We start from the raw sequence: 14,932 nt of genomic DNA, 5'->3' as shown, positions 1-14,932 counted from the left end.
GCAGTGACAATTGAAGAAGATAATGTAAGGTTTAATTACTGAATTCCGCTAAAACGACAGAATAGACGACAGATATCTAGCGCAAGTCTCTTCCATGGTGATGCAGTTCGAGAAACTTAATCACGATTTGATATAAATACCGGTGCCTCATGAATTACATGGTCAATGACGACTCGCAGTGACAATTCAAGAAGATAATGTAAGGTCCAATTACTGAATTCCGCTAACACGACAGAATAGACAACAGATATCTGGCGCAAGTCTCTTCCATGGTAATGCAGTTCAAGAAACTTAATCGCCAGAATAGCGTCTATAAAGGGAGAGTATTGGGAAGAAATGAATATTAGCCGTTCGGGGAAACATTAAATTTGCCCAGAAAAGGAGTGTACTGTGCCAGTGGCCTGAATTGAGATATGGAATGTTTGTGGAATTCCTATTCCATATAAGGGATCCCAGACCCCGAGGGAGGAAGAATGTCTGTTCAGCTTATGGAATTCTGGAATTTGATAAGATTCTTGCACGAGAACGTATAGCCTACAACATTATACATTCGTGCCTCGTGGTTCGGCTCTTTGTCATGCATTGTATATGTCCTTGGATATGCATGGTCTTCGTTTTTCAAAATCTCGGCATTCAGCTAACCCACCCGAACAATCTGCCCGGTCGGGACACTAAACACCTATAGGGATCGATAACTCAGGCATGTACTGCGAAGAACATGGACAAAAGCATCCGAGCTTGAGGAGTAGAAGCGTCAAAGGAGCACGTTCTCAAACAAAAGAAGAACCAGCAAATCAAAAGGGTTTTCTTTGGCTAATTTACTGAATGAAATTTATTTGGGTAGAAGATCTTCAGTGTATTATATATAATTTTTCTTACCTAATATCTGAAAGCGCAATAGGAACCAACTAACTCATATTTGTATCGGATCGATTTATTAAGGTGTAAAACTCTCATAAGAGAGATTTTTTTTCATTTATAATATTCAGAGATGATGACTTATTTAAGAAGAAAATGTGTCTAATCATTTGATTCTAACACGTAATGACTTTTGCATTATATAAACATATGCTGAAGATGTTATGAATCCGAGATTTGTGTTCACCAGCAACCTCGCAGTCCCTATCAAGCCCCCCAGATTTTTAGTGCGAGGATGGACACACAACTTTCCTTCTAAGTCTTAGCAAGAAGAATAAATCCACCGCCTGAAAAATGATAATTAATCCAACCTCACCAGTGGATGTAGAGCCCTGTCACCGTGAAGCTGAGATGGCACGTACGATAAGCACCTGAGAAATTCCGAGAGACTATCCCGATCATTTATTCCAAAAGATTAATCTTACTGAAATTGTGATATTAGTAGCTGGAGCGAGGGAATGCATGCAGTGAAATCACCGAAGAACGGGCCATTGCAGGATCATGATCAGCTCGGATACTGGCCTTGAGACAACACATGCCGGGGACCACCAATCCCGTGGATAACAAGATAATTGAGCAGATGAAATTGATGCCTCTCATGGCCATCAAATGGGACCCTTTAGCAATCAATGTTAGGTGTCCTACCCCCGAATGATATTTCCATCTTTGGGTGGTTGCAAAGCTTCGATTACGCTTTGTTCGGATAGGAGGGAAAGAGGCGAGGAGAGGGAAATGAATGGATGCCCATTCAACCAAGGGGTTAATCTCCAATCTGTTTCAGCCATTATTGGGCCTCATCAAACACCAGCCAAATCACCATCGAAGTCCATTTCGTATTAAATTATTTCGCCACAATTATATGGCACAACAGAACAAGAACTCTGAACATTAATCTGTTATCCATGCATTAGTTAGAATCAGCAACTTGCAATGAGATCAGTGCGGTAACTGCAGAGGCAGGCGTAATTGCACAAAGAATGGCCAATCCACATAAAACTCTCATTACCAGGGGCCGTAGCTCTCCTATCAAACTTTAGTCCAAAATTGACGGGGCAAATCCCCAGGAGATATGTTTACCAAAATTTGGACAACTAGATCAATTCTTGACTAGCACAGCACCTCATGAACGCCTTTTCATACCATATAATCAATCACATCATATGGACACGGGCTAACATTTTTGGAGAATATATAATCAATCGCAACCTCAGAAGTCAGAGCACCAAAACGTGGGTCATAAGCAGGTTGAGAGCTGCAAGTAACCCAGGTGAGAAATACTCAACTCAAGCCAATCAGGAGCACATCATGGCAGAATCTCTTCTAAATCACGAAGAATGAGAAAACCTCAATCAAGTTATGAGTGGCAGGAAAAACAGCAGCTATAAATTGTGTTACATGCCTTCAGCATCTCCTTCTTCTCCGTTAAAATATTCCTGCATCACATCGGCTCACATCAGAATGGTTCCATTCCTTGGCACCAAACTGGGCTAAGAGCTGTATGCTTCCTCAACGGAAGTCATTTCCTATTACTGGCTTAATTATCTCTTCACTCTCTGTTTCGTTAGCACTAGGATCGGGAAGAGATTGGTATTGAATCGATTGCAAGAAGTTGAAGTATGCATACTTCATGTCGTATTGCATGTCATACCCTACACATAAAGCAGAAGCAAACACGCAATTCAGTGTCTAGGAATGGATGCAGTGCAAGTAAGAAAGAAGAGGATGGGAAGGAGGCACTACTTACAATAGTTGACTGCAATAGTGAGTCCTCGGTCATCTGGGCTCTGCCTGACATGATGGAACCACATACTTGGTCTGGAAGACATCAATGGCATTAAAACAGAGCTCTAAATGAAAAAAAAAAAAAAAGAGCTAAAAGCATCAAAATGTGTTTGAGAAGCCACCCCATGACCATGCTTCTTGCGCTTTCAACGGAAATCTAATTTCTGTATATGCCTACCAAAAAAGTTCAACCCCATATCAAAGTTTAAAATGTATGGAAAGTTTTACTTCTCTGTAGAGTACGGAAAAATGAACTTTTATGTCAATTCCTCACATGACACTTTAAATATAATTTCTTTATAAAAGCCAAGTTCTCAGACGTAAGAAGCGACCAAATGAAAGACTAATTTTACCCATTAAGGTTAACAGTAATAGTCGAGAAAAAGATGCTCCTAATTCCTAAGAATAAAGAATTGCTCTACTTTTCCTCCAATGCCAGTACGTGTATAACCCAACAGAGAGGTGAGCATTTAGATCAGGAGACCTGTCTTTGAATGTAAAGCCAAGGTTTAAGATCAAACAAAGAAAAACCACCAAAATCAATAGTAGAGACACCCACGAACATGGAAAAATTAATGTACGAACTATCCATATTAGTGCTAAAAGAAAGAAGAGCCATTAAGTTTAAGACTTACAAGAACAAAACCTCTCCAGGCTTGACTGTACACTCAAATGGCTTAGGGCCATTGAAATACAACGGGAACTTCTCCATCTCACTGTCTAGATCCTCTTGAGAAGGGTTAGGATTTACACTGCACCAAGGAACCCACCTCTTAGGTTCCTCGAGCTCCAACTTGAACTCTCCTGTTTCCTGCAAGCCCCACCATCCACAACTAAACAGATAAACAACCTGACTAGACAATTTGAGCCTTTATATATTATCAGAATCACCATAAAATTGCATGTTGAGAAACTATAGCACAGCAGGAATTCCATTGGGATATGACTTATTGCGCTATTCCTGTTTCACAACTATACCAAGGGCTCACGAGCAGGCAAATGAGTTACGAAATTAGTAATTGTAGGATACTAAATATGTCTTTTTGATTTATCAAATTCTTATTGTCGAGCCTAATGAGTTTCACAAGTTCCAAAACCTATAACGGGATAGCACAAAACAAGTTATTTCAGCTCAAACAACCTAACTTGTCTTGCATTGTTCTCAGTCCTAGACCCAGTTCAGAGTTTATACCAAAATGAGTTCTTTTCAGCTCAAATTTGGTGCTGAAAACTACATTTTTTTCTGCTGCATATAAGCAATGGTTAAAGAGTACATAACCAACAAACAAGAATGCGATGTGAGAAAGACCCACGATACATCTCCCATTGATGTGAGTCATGGAAAGCTAACCAAGCGACACGGTGCACACCTCAGAATACAAGTACTGTGCAGCTGGATATTCCCCTATGTACATCCGATGTACGTCAGTCGGCGGAAGGAGGAGGAAGTGCTTTTCCCCGCAAACCACGGCGTATAGATTCTCATAATGGTCCTTGTGGAAGGACGTCTCCGACCAGTGGGTCCCGATCCAGAGATTCACGGCTTCGGGGAGGCAACCAAGGGCCTCCGAAGCCCACTGTATATGGGAGTCGCAGTCAGAACCTAAGGCAGAGTACTCCGACCGGAAGCAATCGTTCTGCTGTTGGGCATAAGCAACAAAATTGTCTCTGATTCCATGAAAGATCATCAATGTAAAGACACAGTGAGAACCTCGTAGACGACGGGATAACGAAGTAATTTGTACATACCCCGCATTGCTCCTGTGTATGAGATCGAGCGCCTCGGGGAAAGGCAAGCGCCGGGTCTCCGCGGAGGCGAAGCAGAGGGACGGCGGCGGCTCGGCAGGGTTCAGTGCAAGGGCGTCGGCGCGGCCGTCGGGGGTGAGGTGGACGGAGACGGTAGAGGAAGAGAGGGAGCCAGTGAGGTAGTCGTCGCTGCGCCAGAGATGGAGGGCGGGCCAGTGGAGGGTGGCGTTGGAGATGATGCAGGGCTTGTTAAGGGAGACGAAGTCCCTGAGGAAGCGGAGAGGGGAGGGAGGTGAGGTGAGGCGCTCGATCCGGGAGGTGTTGCCTAGGGTTAGCTCTCGGACATCCTCCCACAGAGCTTCGATCTCCCTCATCTGCTCCGGCCGTGCGGCAATGGCGAAAGGAAAACGGAGGAGGAGGAGGACCGGCGAGCTAAAACCCCGTGCGGCTGAAGGGGTTTATGGTTAATGAATCGATTTCAGCGGGAAAAAGACATTTTTGCCGTCAAAGTTTCTGATTTTTATCACTTTGGCCGCCAAAACTTGGTGGCAGTGTCACTTTACTACTCACGGCCCCCTCAAGTTTATAGGTTACCATTTTATACCATATAGTTTCACATACATACCAATTTGCCCCCTAAAGGTTGTATGAACTATATGGGACTCATATATGAAGCTCCTCGCATCAATAATAAATCTTTCATTTTCTGGCCTTATGCTGGTACTTTTTCAGCCGGTTACTTGGCCACTTATCTCTTCCCTAGGCATAGATTCCCACATCTATCTCACCAAGAAAGTATTTTGTGTAACAAGTATATTACGTGATATTATGTCACAAGACTCAATAATTTTTTTTTTTGTAAATAATAGTTTGTCACAAATTTAATACCATTTACATTGATGTATTTAGCAATCATTAGTTTTGTAATATACACCGCGTGATATACTCATCACGTAGAAGACTTGAGACTTTCTTCTACCTTGTGGTATCATAACTTTTCCTCCGAGATCATTGATAGTCAAGTTTTATTTTGGTAGATTTCGATTTCTGTGACTTCACATCATACTTTTAATTACCAGCCTTAACTCCATCATGTTTTCAATGTCTCTAATCTCTCATTTATCTGCCTTTTATCTTCATTCTTAAATATCGAAGTCTTTATATGAGATTCTATGGTTTACTAGAATGGATAGCTAAGTGATGGCTCTATTGACTCTCCTACTCCTCAAAAAATACTAGTGTGGACGCGGTCTTTTGAGTCTCAATAGATGATATTGTGATCTTCACCATACCCTAGTTGCCAAGACAATAGAGAGCATATTTGCACAAACTATAATAGAACATATTAGTCTGTAATAAAATAAATAATGGTTACTACTTTTGTATGTTATGCAAATTTGATAGATATGCACATGTACCACGTGCGGTTGAAGGGGTTTATGGTTAATGAATTGCTTTCAGCGGGAAAAAGACATTTATGCGTTCAAAGTTTTTTATTTTTATCACTTTGGCCACCAAAACTTGGTGGCTATGTCACTTTACTACTCATGGGCCCCTCAAGTTTATAGGTTACCATTTTATACCATATAGTTTCACATAATACTAATTTACGCCCTAAAAGTTGTATGAACTATATGGGACTTACATATGAACCTCCTCGCATCAACAATAAATCTTTTATTTTCTCGCCTTATGCTGGCACTGTTTCAGCCGGTTACTTGGCCACTTATCTCTTCCCTAAGCATAGATTCCCACATCTATCTCACCAAGAAAGTATTTTGTGTAACAAGTATATTACGTGATATTATGTCACAAGACTCAATAATTTTTTTTTTGTAAATAATAGTTTGTCACAAATTTAATACCATTTACATTGATGCATTTAGCAATCATTAGTTTTGTAATATACATCGCGTGATATACTCATCACGTAGAAGACTTGAGACTTTCTTCTACCTTGTGGTATCATAACTTTTCCTCCGAGATCATTGATAGTCAACTTTTATTTTAGTAGATTTCGATTTCTGTGAATTCACATTATACTTTTAATTACCAGCCTTGACTCCATCATGTTTTCAATGTCTCTAATCTCTCATTTATTTGCCTTTTATCTTCATTCTTAAAGATCGAAGTCCTTATATGAGATTCTATGGTTTACTAGAATGGATAGTTAAGTGATGGCTCTATTGACTCTCCTGCTCCTCAAAAATGAGTAGTGTGGACGCGGTCTTTTGAGTCTCAATAGATGATATTGTGATCTTCACCACACTCTAGTTGCCGAGACAATAGAGAACATATTTGCACAAACTATAATAGAACATATTAGTCTGTAATAAAATAAATAATGGTTACTACTTTTGTACGTTTTGCTAATTTGATTGATATGCACATGTACCCCGTGCGGCTGAAGGGTTTATGGTTAATGAATTGCTTTCAGCGGGAAAAAGACATTTTTGCCGTCAAAGTTTCTGATTTTTATCACTTTGGCGACCAAAACTTGGTGGCTGTGTCACATTACTACTCATGGGCCCCTCAAGTTTATAGGTTATCATTTTATACCATATAGTTTCACATACATACCAATTTGCAACCTAAAGATTGTATGAACTATATGGGACTCACATATGAAGCTCCTCGCATCAATAATAAATTTTTCATTTTCTCGCCTTATGTTGGCACTTTTTTAGCCAGTTACTTGGTCACTCATCTCTTCCCTAGGCATAGATTCCCACCTCTACCTCACTAAGACAGTATTTTGTGTAACAAGTATATTACGTGATATTATGTTACAAGACTCAACAATTTTTTTTTGTAGATAATAGTTTGTCACATATCTAATACCATTTATATTGATGTATTTGGCAATTATTAGTTTTGTAATATACACTGCGTGATATACTCGTCACATAGAAGACTTGAGAAATTCTTCTACCTTGTGGTATCATAACTTTTCCTCCGAGATCATTGATAAGCAACTTTTATTCTGGTAGATTTCGATTTATGTGACTTCACATTATACTTTTAATTACCAGCCTTGACTCCATCATGTTTTCAATGTCTCTAATCTCTCATTTATTTGCCTTTTATCTTCATTCTTAAAGATCGAAGTCCTTATATGAGATTCTATGGTTTACAAGAATGGATAGCTAAGTGATGGCTCTATTCACTCTCCTGCTCCTCATAAATGACTAGTGTGAACGCGGTCTTTTGAGTCTCAATAGATGATATTATGATCTTCACCATACTCTAGTTGCTGAGATTATAAAGAGCATATTTGCACAAACTATAATAGAACATATTAGTTTGTAATAAAATAAATAGTGGTTCCTACTTTGTACGTTCTGCTAATTTGATAGATATGCACATGTACGCCCTCTACGACGTAATCAATTAGACCTGGGATTCTTAAGGATGCCAGCAAAAACAGGGTGAAATTGTCACTGCAGACAAAACTTAGGGGGTCAAATGGTCCGGACGCAAAACGTCAGGGTAGAAATTGTAATATGCCCCAATTTCCCGTGACCCCCGATGACCCCCGATAAAACCGAAAAGCCACAGTTGTCGTGTTCTCTCCCTCTGCTTCCTCCGTCTTCTTCTCCGTCCTGAGGGTTTCTCGCAGGTTCTCTGCTTGAGGTGGCTGAGCTCGAAGAAAGTCATCTTTCACGGGTATCAAGTCTCTGCAAACTAAGCTCTCCGTCACTCTGTTTTCATTACTGTTCTTGTTTTCGTTCCGGAAGCGAGCTCGTTCAGACTTTTCTTTGGAGCTCTGTGTCACCGAGGTGCCGTGATCGGGTGGCGGGTTCCGCCCTTGATCGTCTTTCCAAGAACGTCCAAACTGTCCTCGTATGTTTCACTTTGTTTCGATATCTTATCATGATCATGGATGCTCTGCTTCTGTAACTTCATGAAAATTGTTGGAAATGGATGATATTTGATTTCTCGCAAGGACCCATTAGCTTTTGTTGGCCCTTATGTAGGATGATTGATTATCATGGAGCTGCTAAGGCTTATTGTTGCAGTATCTCAAAGAAGCTTCTAGAATACGTATAGCTTATCCCTGATCATAGTTCCAGTTCAGACACAAGTACTATGTCGAAAGACATTGAATTATATCTGCATGTCTCGTAAGATTGTCTGATGTATCACTGTTAAGGTTGTTATAGTTCATCGATAGGTTTTCCGAATGATTGCTGTCAAAAGAGTTCGAGCAGCTCAGTTCATATTTTGACGAGAGATCGATTTACATTTACAGATAAAATGTTCTGAATCCTGCATACTTGGCAATTTCTATCTGTTTTTGAATTGTGACAAGTCTGAATTACACTCATAATTGATGGGGTCGCTCTCTTTCTGTGTCAGAAGGGTTGTTAGTAAAACATGGCGGATATAGATGACATTCAACCTCTTGTTGTTGATAACGGCACTGGAATGGTCAAGGTGAGATTGTTTAGACTCAATGAAAGGTGCTTTTTGGTCAGAGTTTTGCACTCATAGAATTCATAGCTCTGATACAAGTACATGTATGTGAAATAGGCTGGATTTGGGGGAGATGATGCCCCAAGGGCCGTATTCCCTAGTATTGTTGGTCGGCCTCGGCATACGGGTGTCATGGTAGGTATGGGCCAGAAAGATGCCTATGTCGGGGACGAGGCCCAGTCCAAGAGGGGTATTCTCACGTTGAAGTACCCAATTGAACATGGGATTGTTAGCAACTGGGATGATATGGAGAAGATCTGGCACCACACCTTTTACAATGAATTGCGTGTGGCCCCCGAGGAACATCCCGTGCTTCTTACTGAAGCCCCTCTCAACCCTAAGGCGAACAGGGAGAAGATGACTCAGATCATGTTTGAAACCTTCAGTGTGCCTGCCATGTATGTCGCAATACAAGCGGTGCTGTCCCTTTATGCTAGTGGTCGTACTACAGGTTTGTACATGCCTAACATTTGGACCATTTGGTTGCATAAAACTTTTTTATGTTCTTAGTTTCTTTCATACTTTATTCGTTCAATTTTTACTTTTTCTTTTGGTTTTAGGGTTGGAACTTTACTCCATTCCACTCCAACCTAATAGGACAAAAGTAGATATTATATATATATATATATGAAAATTTTATTATTAAAAATTAATTATAATAATAGTTAGAACAAAGTAGATGTGAGAATTTATTATCAACATATAGAAATGTAAAAGTAGATGGAGAATTACTGTTGATTGTAATATAGTTCTGAAAAAATATATATATGAGAATTTATTATTAAATTTATTATTACAGAAATTATCTGTAAAAAAAATAATGATTATGTTTTTAAATTGATGAAAGAATGGAGTGGAATATGATTCAACTCCAAAACCAAATGGCATTGTTTCAACTCCCCCCAAAATATTCTGAATAATGGAATTGTTAATCATTTGCAGGGATCGTCCTTGATTCGGGTGATGGAGTCAGTCACACTGTTCCAATCTATGAAGGATATGCTCTTCCCCATGCCATCCTTCGGCTTGACCTTGCTGGACGGGATTTAACAGATGCTCTGATGAAGATCCTAACCGAGAGAGGATACTCGTTCACAACATCAGCAGAGCGGGAAATTGTACGGGATATCAAGGAGAAGCTCGCCTATGTTGCTCTCGACTACGAGCAGGAGCTTGAGGCTGCTAAAAGCAGCTCAGCAATTGAGAAGAGCTATGAGTTACCCGATGGGCAGGTGATCACCATCGGTGCAGAGCGGTTCCGATGCGCAGAAGTTCTGTTCCAACCCTCTCTCATAGGGATGGAAGCACCGGGAATCCAAGAAACCACTTATAACTCCATCATGAAGAGTGATGTGGATATACGGAAGGATCTGTACGGGAACATTGTGCTGAGTGGTGGATCCACCATGTTCCCAGGCATAGCTGATCGCATGAACAAGGAGATTTCTGCGCTCGCGCCGAGCAGTATGAAAATCAAGGTGGTGGCTCCTCCCGAGAGGAAATACAGTGTTTGGATTGGAGGGTCTATACTAGCTTCTCTGAGCACGTTCCAGCAGGTACTGATATCATTTCACATATAATTTCTCATTTTTGTTTCTTGACATGCAATGTTCTGCTGTCATTTTCTTTCACGGTCACAACTATTCCCGTCAACCTACTAACCTTTGATGGCTTTCCATGTGGCATGAACGTCATGATTCATTAATTTCATTTTCGGGATGGTTCTGGATGCAGATGTGGATAACAAAGGCGGAGTACGATGAGTCTGGGCCCGCGATTGTTCACAGGAAGTGTTTCTAGACAGGCAGTGTTTTTTGTATGTTCTGAGCGATGTAATTTCTCGTGTACTAGTCTGTGTAGTTTGTGGACCATCGGAACTTGGCTTGTTCGGCTTTGTGTCTTTTTCTTGTTTTTGTATGTTAGGAGTATTGCCAAAGGACAGTGCATGATCTATAGTCTGAATGCGGTCGAGTATGTATGATAATTTCAGGAACCTCCCTTTTTTGAAGATGCTTTGATTTTCGAAATTGCCCAACTGAAGGTTCGACTTGAATTATCATTGCTATGCAAACGTTTTCCACTTTTTAACATTTCTAGTTTTCCCAGCTGCCTGTTTGATAGTTCTAGCTCGATAGGGCCGGAAGACGACAAGGTGCAGGGAAAGAAAAAGACGTGGATGTTTTCGGATTGTGGGGTAAGAGTCACATTGCACTGCGCCGGTGACATTTCTGGTATACAAAGTAATTCATTAACCTTCCAAAACTGAAAAGAGCATTATGATCCGGCTTTTCCGGTAGAAAGTTGAGCGAAACAATGCATCGGTTATGCACGTTAAGGTTCACGAGTATTGCAAAGTATAGTCGTTACGTGCTGCCTTTACATTGCGACTTACAATCTCTACTGTATAGGGACGCGCCAAATATCAAAATTGAGATGGAATGTTCTGCTTCCTTCCTAGGTAGAGCATTCTTTTTCTTCTTGGATCTCGAAAAGTAAACGGAATCCTCCAATTCGATTAGAAGAAGCAAAGAACCGGCGGGAATGGTATCGACCTAACATTGATTCTAAAAATCGAATGCAAAGCCGATCCGGTTCCATTCATAAGATCGAAAATTCTTTTCTGGACCGGCTCTAGAAAACGAGTTCGGGTTGCTATTACGATAAGAGCAGATTTTATGACAATCAACGGTTGGCAGTACTTTCTGTTGCTCTGAGCTCAATTATGGCATTTAGGCAGTTGGAGTTCCATAAGGGGGGAAAAAAAGAAAAAGAAAACATGCTATAAAAAATGAGACTCCATCAGAAATGCTGCTGCGCCGGAACGGGAAAGGAAGCTTGTCCGGCTTCGGCGTTATCTACGTCAACATTTACAACAAGACAGTTGCGGCGGCAATTTGGGCAGGAAGAATGGGAGCGGAGCCATCTCTCTATGCACATTCCATGGAACCCGTGGCGGCATTCCGCCATCAGCCTTATCTCCTCTCCCTCCACGAACTCCGTGAGGCAGATCGCGCACTCCTCGCCCCCGGCCATATCCATCCCCGGGGAGAATGCCACTGCTGGGCCCGGGCATATCGGGGCGGCCATCGCTTCACCCGAGTGCTTGGGTGGCCTGGGGTCTTGTTCCAGCGGGCGCCGAAGGAAGCAGCGGACGGCGCCGTGGAGGGCGAGGGCGCAGATGAGAGCACAGAGTAGGATGATGACGGCGATGGCTGCGTAAGCCTGGAAGTCCCCCAAGGTGCCGGAAGAGGAGGACGAGGAGGGCGGCCTCCACTTGCAGCCGCCGTGCGGGATGCATGTGGTCACCGGGGGCGGCAAAGCCGGTGGCGAGGAGGTCAAGCGGATGAGATGTTGCGCCATCGCGGTCGCCGCCGGCAGTGGAGCTGGCCGCATTTTGGTGGCTGCAGTTGTCTGGACTGTGGAGTACGTCTTTTTCTTTCTGGCTCCTCTGCTTTTCCTCTGTTTTCTGTGATAAAACAGAGAGGTTCACAGTTTGGTATGTGTTATTGTTTGTGTGCGCTTGTCAGAGAGAGAGAGAGAGAGAGAGAGAGAGGGGGGGGGGCTAGTGGCTGTGGGAATTGCGGGAAATAGGCAAAATTTTAGTACGATGGGCTTAATAAACCCAAGTAGTATGAAACTATTACATTTCTATAGAGAAGCATCTAGTATCAATAGGACAACTCTAGCAGGTTTTCGGTTTCATTTTCGGCCGAAATTATGCGGACCGAGCAGCTAGCCGGCCACGGTTCTCGTCCATTGACAGCATTCAATGAGCATGACCCCCGGTATCATACGAGTTACCAATAAACACATTAACGTGTCTATCATTCAAGGAGAGATATATATAGAATGTCTTATATTTGATCAAATGCAGATATTTTAGAAATCATCACTACGTGATATAACATCATCGAAAGTTCATCTACGACTGAGAAGACGAAAGTTTTTCATTGTTCCTTTTAAAAAAGCACATCCTAGCCTTCTGTAATAATTAGCAGATCTACTGCATCGATTCTATAATATTAACATGATGACTGTAAGTCTTGTAATAAAAAGTTGATCCAATGGATTCGGGAAGGCGGGAAAATAGATTGGAGGTAGCAAATGGATCTTTCTTATGATAACATAATTTGCCATACGGTGCTATATAACTTTGTCCTCAACTTAAACTGTGTTTTTATCTTGATAAATTCAAATAGTGGACCACAGTAGTGATAATCTTGCTACGCCTGCAATGCAATGTTCAGGCTCCCGTGTTTATAAACAAACATATCGGATGAATCGAATAGCAAGCGCAAACACTAGTTTTATCAGCGTAGCACCATCAAATATCTAGTACAAGTCACAGAAGTCGGTGTCCCATAATTCCGAGCAAAGAACACAATTCTAATAATTATTTCGATACAAATATAATAATAGGATTAATAACTAAAAAAATCCCAAACTTTTTACATTTTAAAGATTTTAGTACGAACTTTTCATTTGGCTAATTAAATCACAAACTACCGATTTGATAATAATATTAGTACATCGTCAATATCTCCATTAATTTTAATCGGAATTACAGACGTGTACATGACCGTATTACGTGGCACACAATGATTGACCGAGTGTGTCCCACATTTTTCAAAAAATAAAAAAAAAAGATTCTGAAAATTAATAAAATAACCAAAAAAAGCCTGCAATTAAGGAGGAAGAGAGGTGGTCGGTCCTCTTCATAATCAGCCTTACGGCCTTTTTTTTTTAATACCTTATTTTGTTATTTTTTTAAATTTTCAGAATATTTTTATTTTTTAAAAACATGTGGGATCCACTCAGTAAATTATCATGTGTCACGTAACATCATAACATACACATAAACAATTACGGTTAAAATTAACAGAGAAATTGATAGCGTGTTATCGTTGTCATCAAATCTATAGTTTGTGATAATATTCTTTTATTAACTCATCATAATATTCTGGTACAAGTATTTCGACACAATTCTAATAAATATTAAATTATATAGAAGTAAGATTGGAATCATGAATCATCATTCAGCTCTGTCCTGAAAGGGAAGGAAGCAATGAAGGGCAGTGATACGGTGGGGTAGGCCAAGCACAAGATAGGCCTAAATTTGATGATTTGGTTGCACAAAACAGAAAGCAGAACAGAAAACAAAGACGGTGGGCCCGATTTTAGTATTTTTTATGGGCATGTGATGTAATCTAACATAACATGTGGTCACTCTCAGTTCGCCTCACGAACGGTTGTGGATACATGTAATAACCCAAACTCCCCCGTCGTCTTTTCTCTCGTTGAAACCACGAATTTTTTTTATATTATTTTTTTCGAATCTATTAGTTGAGATTAATTATATTTTTATCTTCACGTCGTTAATGCACCCACTATCTTTCATAGCTGATCTTCTATATGATCTGTCTTGTCCGATTTACATGATTTTAATTCAATATGCAGGTCCGCTTGATAGTTGTAAATGCTAAAGAATTCAATATCAACCTTGTAGGTTTCATGAAGAGTCTCGTCAGAATCTCAAGCGGAGGGAGTATTTTGATTTCGCAATCTGATTTAAGATTTTAATTTTAACTTAAACTCTATTCACTATACAATAAAAGTCAATAATACAATTATTACTTTTTTTTCAATTTTTAATAATAAATTCTCTCAACTATTCATTACTTTTTCTACAATTCAACAATATAATTATTATTTTTTTTTCAATTATTTATTACTTTTTTCACATTTTTTCTCATAATTGAACATCACAATCATTACAAATTAATTAAAATCAAAACTCAATTCAATTCTAAAATCAAATACACTATAAGTTTGCTCTTTTTGACCGTTCATTCTCGCGTAATAGGATGTCGGCGAAGTGCTCAAAACCCGAAATATCGAGGGTGGGGGGGTAAGTACGTGTTATGGACTCATGATCATAGTGATAAATGGACAGGATACACTTTTTGTCCTCAAACCTGTCCTGGAAATGACCTTTGGAATTGGATTTAGA

General features: G+C 40.3%; 3 protein-coding genes across 5 annotated transcripts; 1 reads left to right on the top strand and 2 right to left on the bottom strand.

Moving 5' to 3' along the window:
- Nucleotides 1-1,950: 1,950 nt before the first annotated feature.
- Nucleotides 1,951-4,931, bottom strand: LOC116206224 (bifunctional peptidase and (3S)-lysyl hydroxylase Jmjd7). Its single transcript, XM_031539037.1, has 5 exons — nucleotides 4,450-4,931; nucleotides 4,071-4,368; nucleotides 3,336-3,511; nucleotides 2,663-2,733; nucleotides 1,951-2,567 (listed from the first exon to the last, which is right to left on the bottom strand). The coding sequence occupies exons 1-5, from the start codon at nucleotides 4,818-4,820 to the stop codon at nucleotides 2,425-2,427; spliced, it is 1,059 nt and encodes a 352-aa protein (XP_031394897.1). The 5' UTR covers nucleotides 4,821-4,931; the 3' UTR covers nucleotides 1,951-2,424.
- Nucleotides 4,932-7,963: 3,032 nt separating this feature from the next.
- LOC116205089 (actin-2-like) lies at nucleotides 7,964-10,978 on the top strand. 3 transcript variants are annotated; one of them, XM_031537556.1, is made up of 5 exons: nucleotides 7,964-8,112; nucleotides 8,806-8,883; nucleotides 8,980-9,373; nucleotides 9,865-10,478; nucleotides 10,657-10,978. In XM_031537556.1, exons 2-5 carry the CDS (start codon nucleotides 8,824-8,826, stop codon nucleotides 10,720-10,722), a joined length of 1,134 nt encoding a protein of 377 aa, XP_031393416.1. In that variant the 5' UTR covers nucleotides 7,964-8,112; nucleotides 8,806-8,823; the 3' UTR covers nucleotides 10,723-10,978. The 3 variants fall into 3 exon arrangements, with proteins under 3 accessions (XP_031393416.1, XP_031393417.1, XP_031393418.1); XM_031537557.1 differs by having other exon boundaries at nucleotides 7,971-8,112; nucleotides 8,809-8,883; XM_031537558.1 differs by lacking the exon at nucleotides 7,964-8,112 and adding an exon at nucleotides 8,143-8,289.
- A 515-nt stretch (nucleotides 10,979-11,493) lies between these two features.
- LOC116205091 (RING-H2 finger protein ATL79-like) lies at nucleotides 11,494-12,659 on the bottom strand. Its single transcript, XM_031537559.1, has one exon. The coding sequence runs from the start codon at nucleotides 12,313-12,315 to the stop codon at nucleotides 11,722-11,724; it is 594 nt and encodes a 197-aa protein (XP_031393419.1). The 5' UTR covers nucleotides 12,316-12,659; the 3' UTR covers nucleotides 11,494-11,721.
- Between the last annotated feature and the right edge of the window lie 2,273 nt (nucleotides 12,660-14,932).

The sequence above is a fragment of the Punica granatum genome, chromosome 4, assembly GCF_007655135.1.
Source record: "Punica granatum isolate Tunisia-2019 chromosome 4, ASM765513v2, whole genome shotgun sequence".
Taxonomy (NCBI): Eukaryota; Viridiplantae; Streptophyta; class Magnoliopsida; order Myrtales; family Lythraceae; genus Punica; species Punica granatum.
The sequence above is the reverse complement of the archived record's forward strand: the minus strand, read 5'-3'. Positions and strand labels throughout refer to the sequence as shown.

Coding starts and splice junctions, on each gene's coding strand:
- LOC116206224 (XM_031539037.1), bottom strand. CDS start 4,820: ATGAGGGAGATCGAAGCTCTGTGGGAGGATGTCCGAGAGCTAACCCTA. Junction 4,369..4,449: donor ATACACAGGAGCAATGCGGG/GTATGTACAAAT, acceptor TCATGGAATCAG/AGACAATTTTGTTGCTTATG. Junction 2,734..3,335: donor CCTGGAGAGGTTTTGTTCTT/GTAAGTCTTAAA, acceptor GATGTCTTCCAG/ACCAAGTATGTGGTTCCATC.
- LOC116205089 (XM_031537556.1), top strand. CDS start 8,824: ATGGCGGATATAGATGACATTCAACCTCTTGTTGTTGATAACGGCACT. Junction 8,884..8,979: donor ACGGCACTGGAATGGTCAAG/GTGAGATTGTTT, acceptor TATGTGAAATAG/GCTGGATTTGGGGGAGATGA. Junction 9,374..9,864: donor TGCTAGTGGTCGTACTACAG/GTTTGTACATGC, acceptor AATCATTTGCAG/GGATCGTCCTTGATTCGGGT.
- LOC116205091 (XM_031537559.1), bottom strand. CDS start 12,315: ATGCGGCCAGCTCCACTGCCGGCGGCGACCGCGATGGCGCAACATCTC.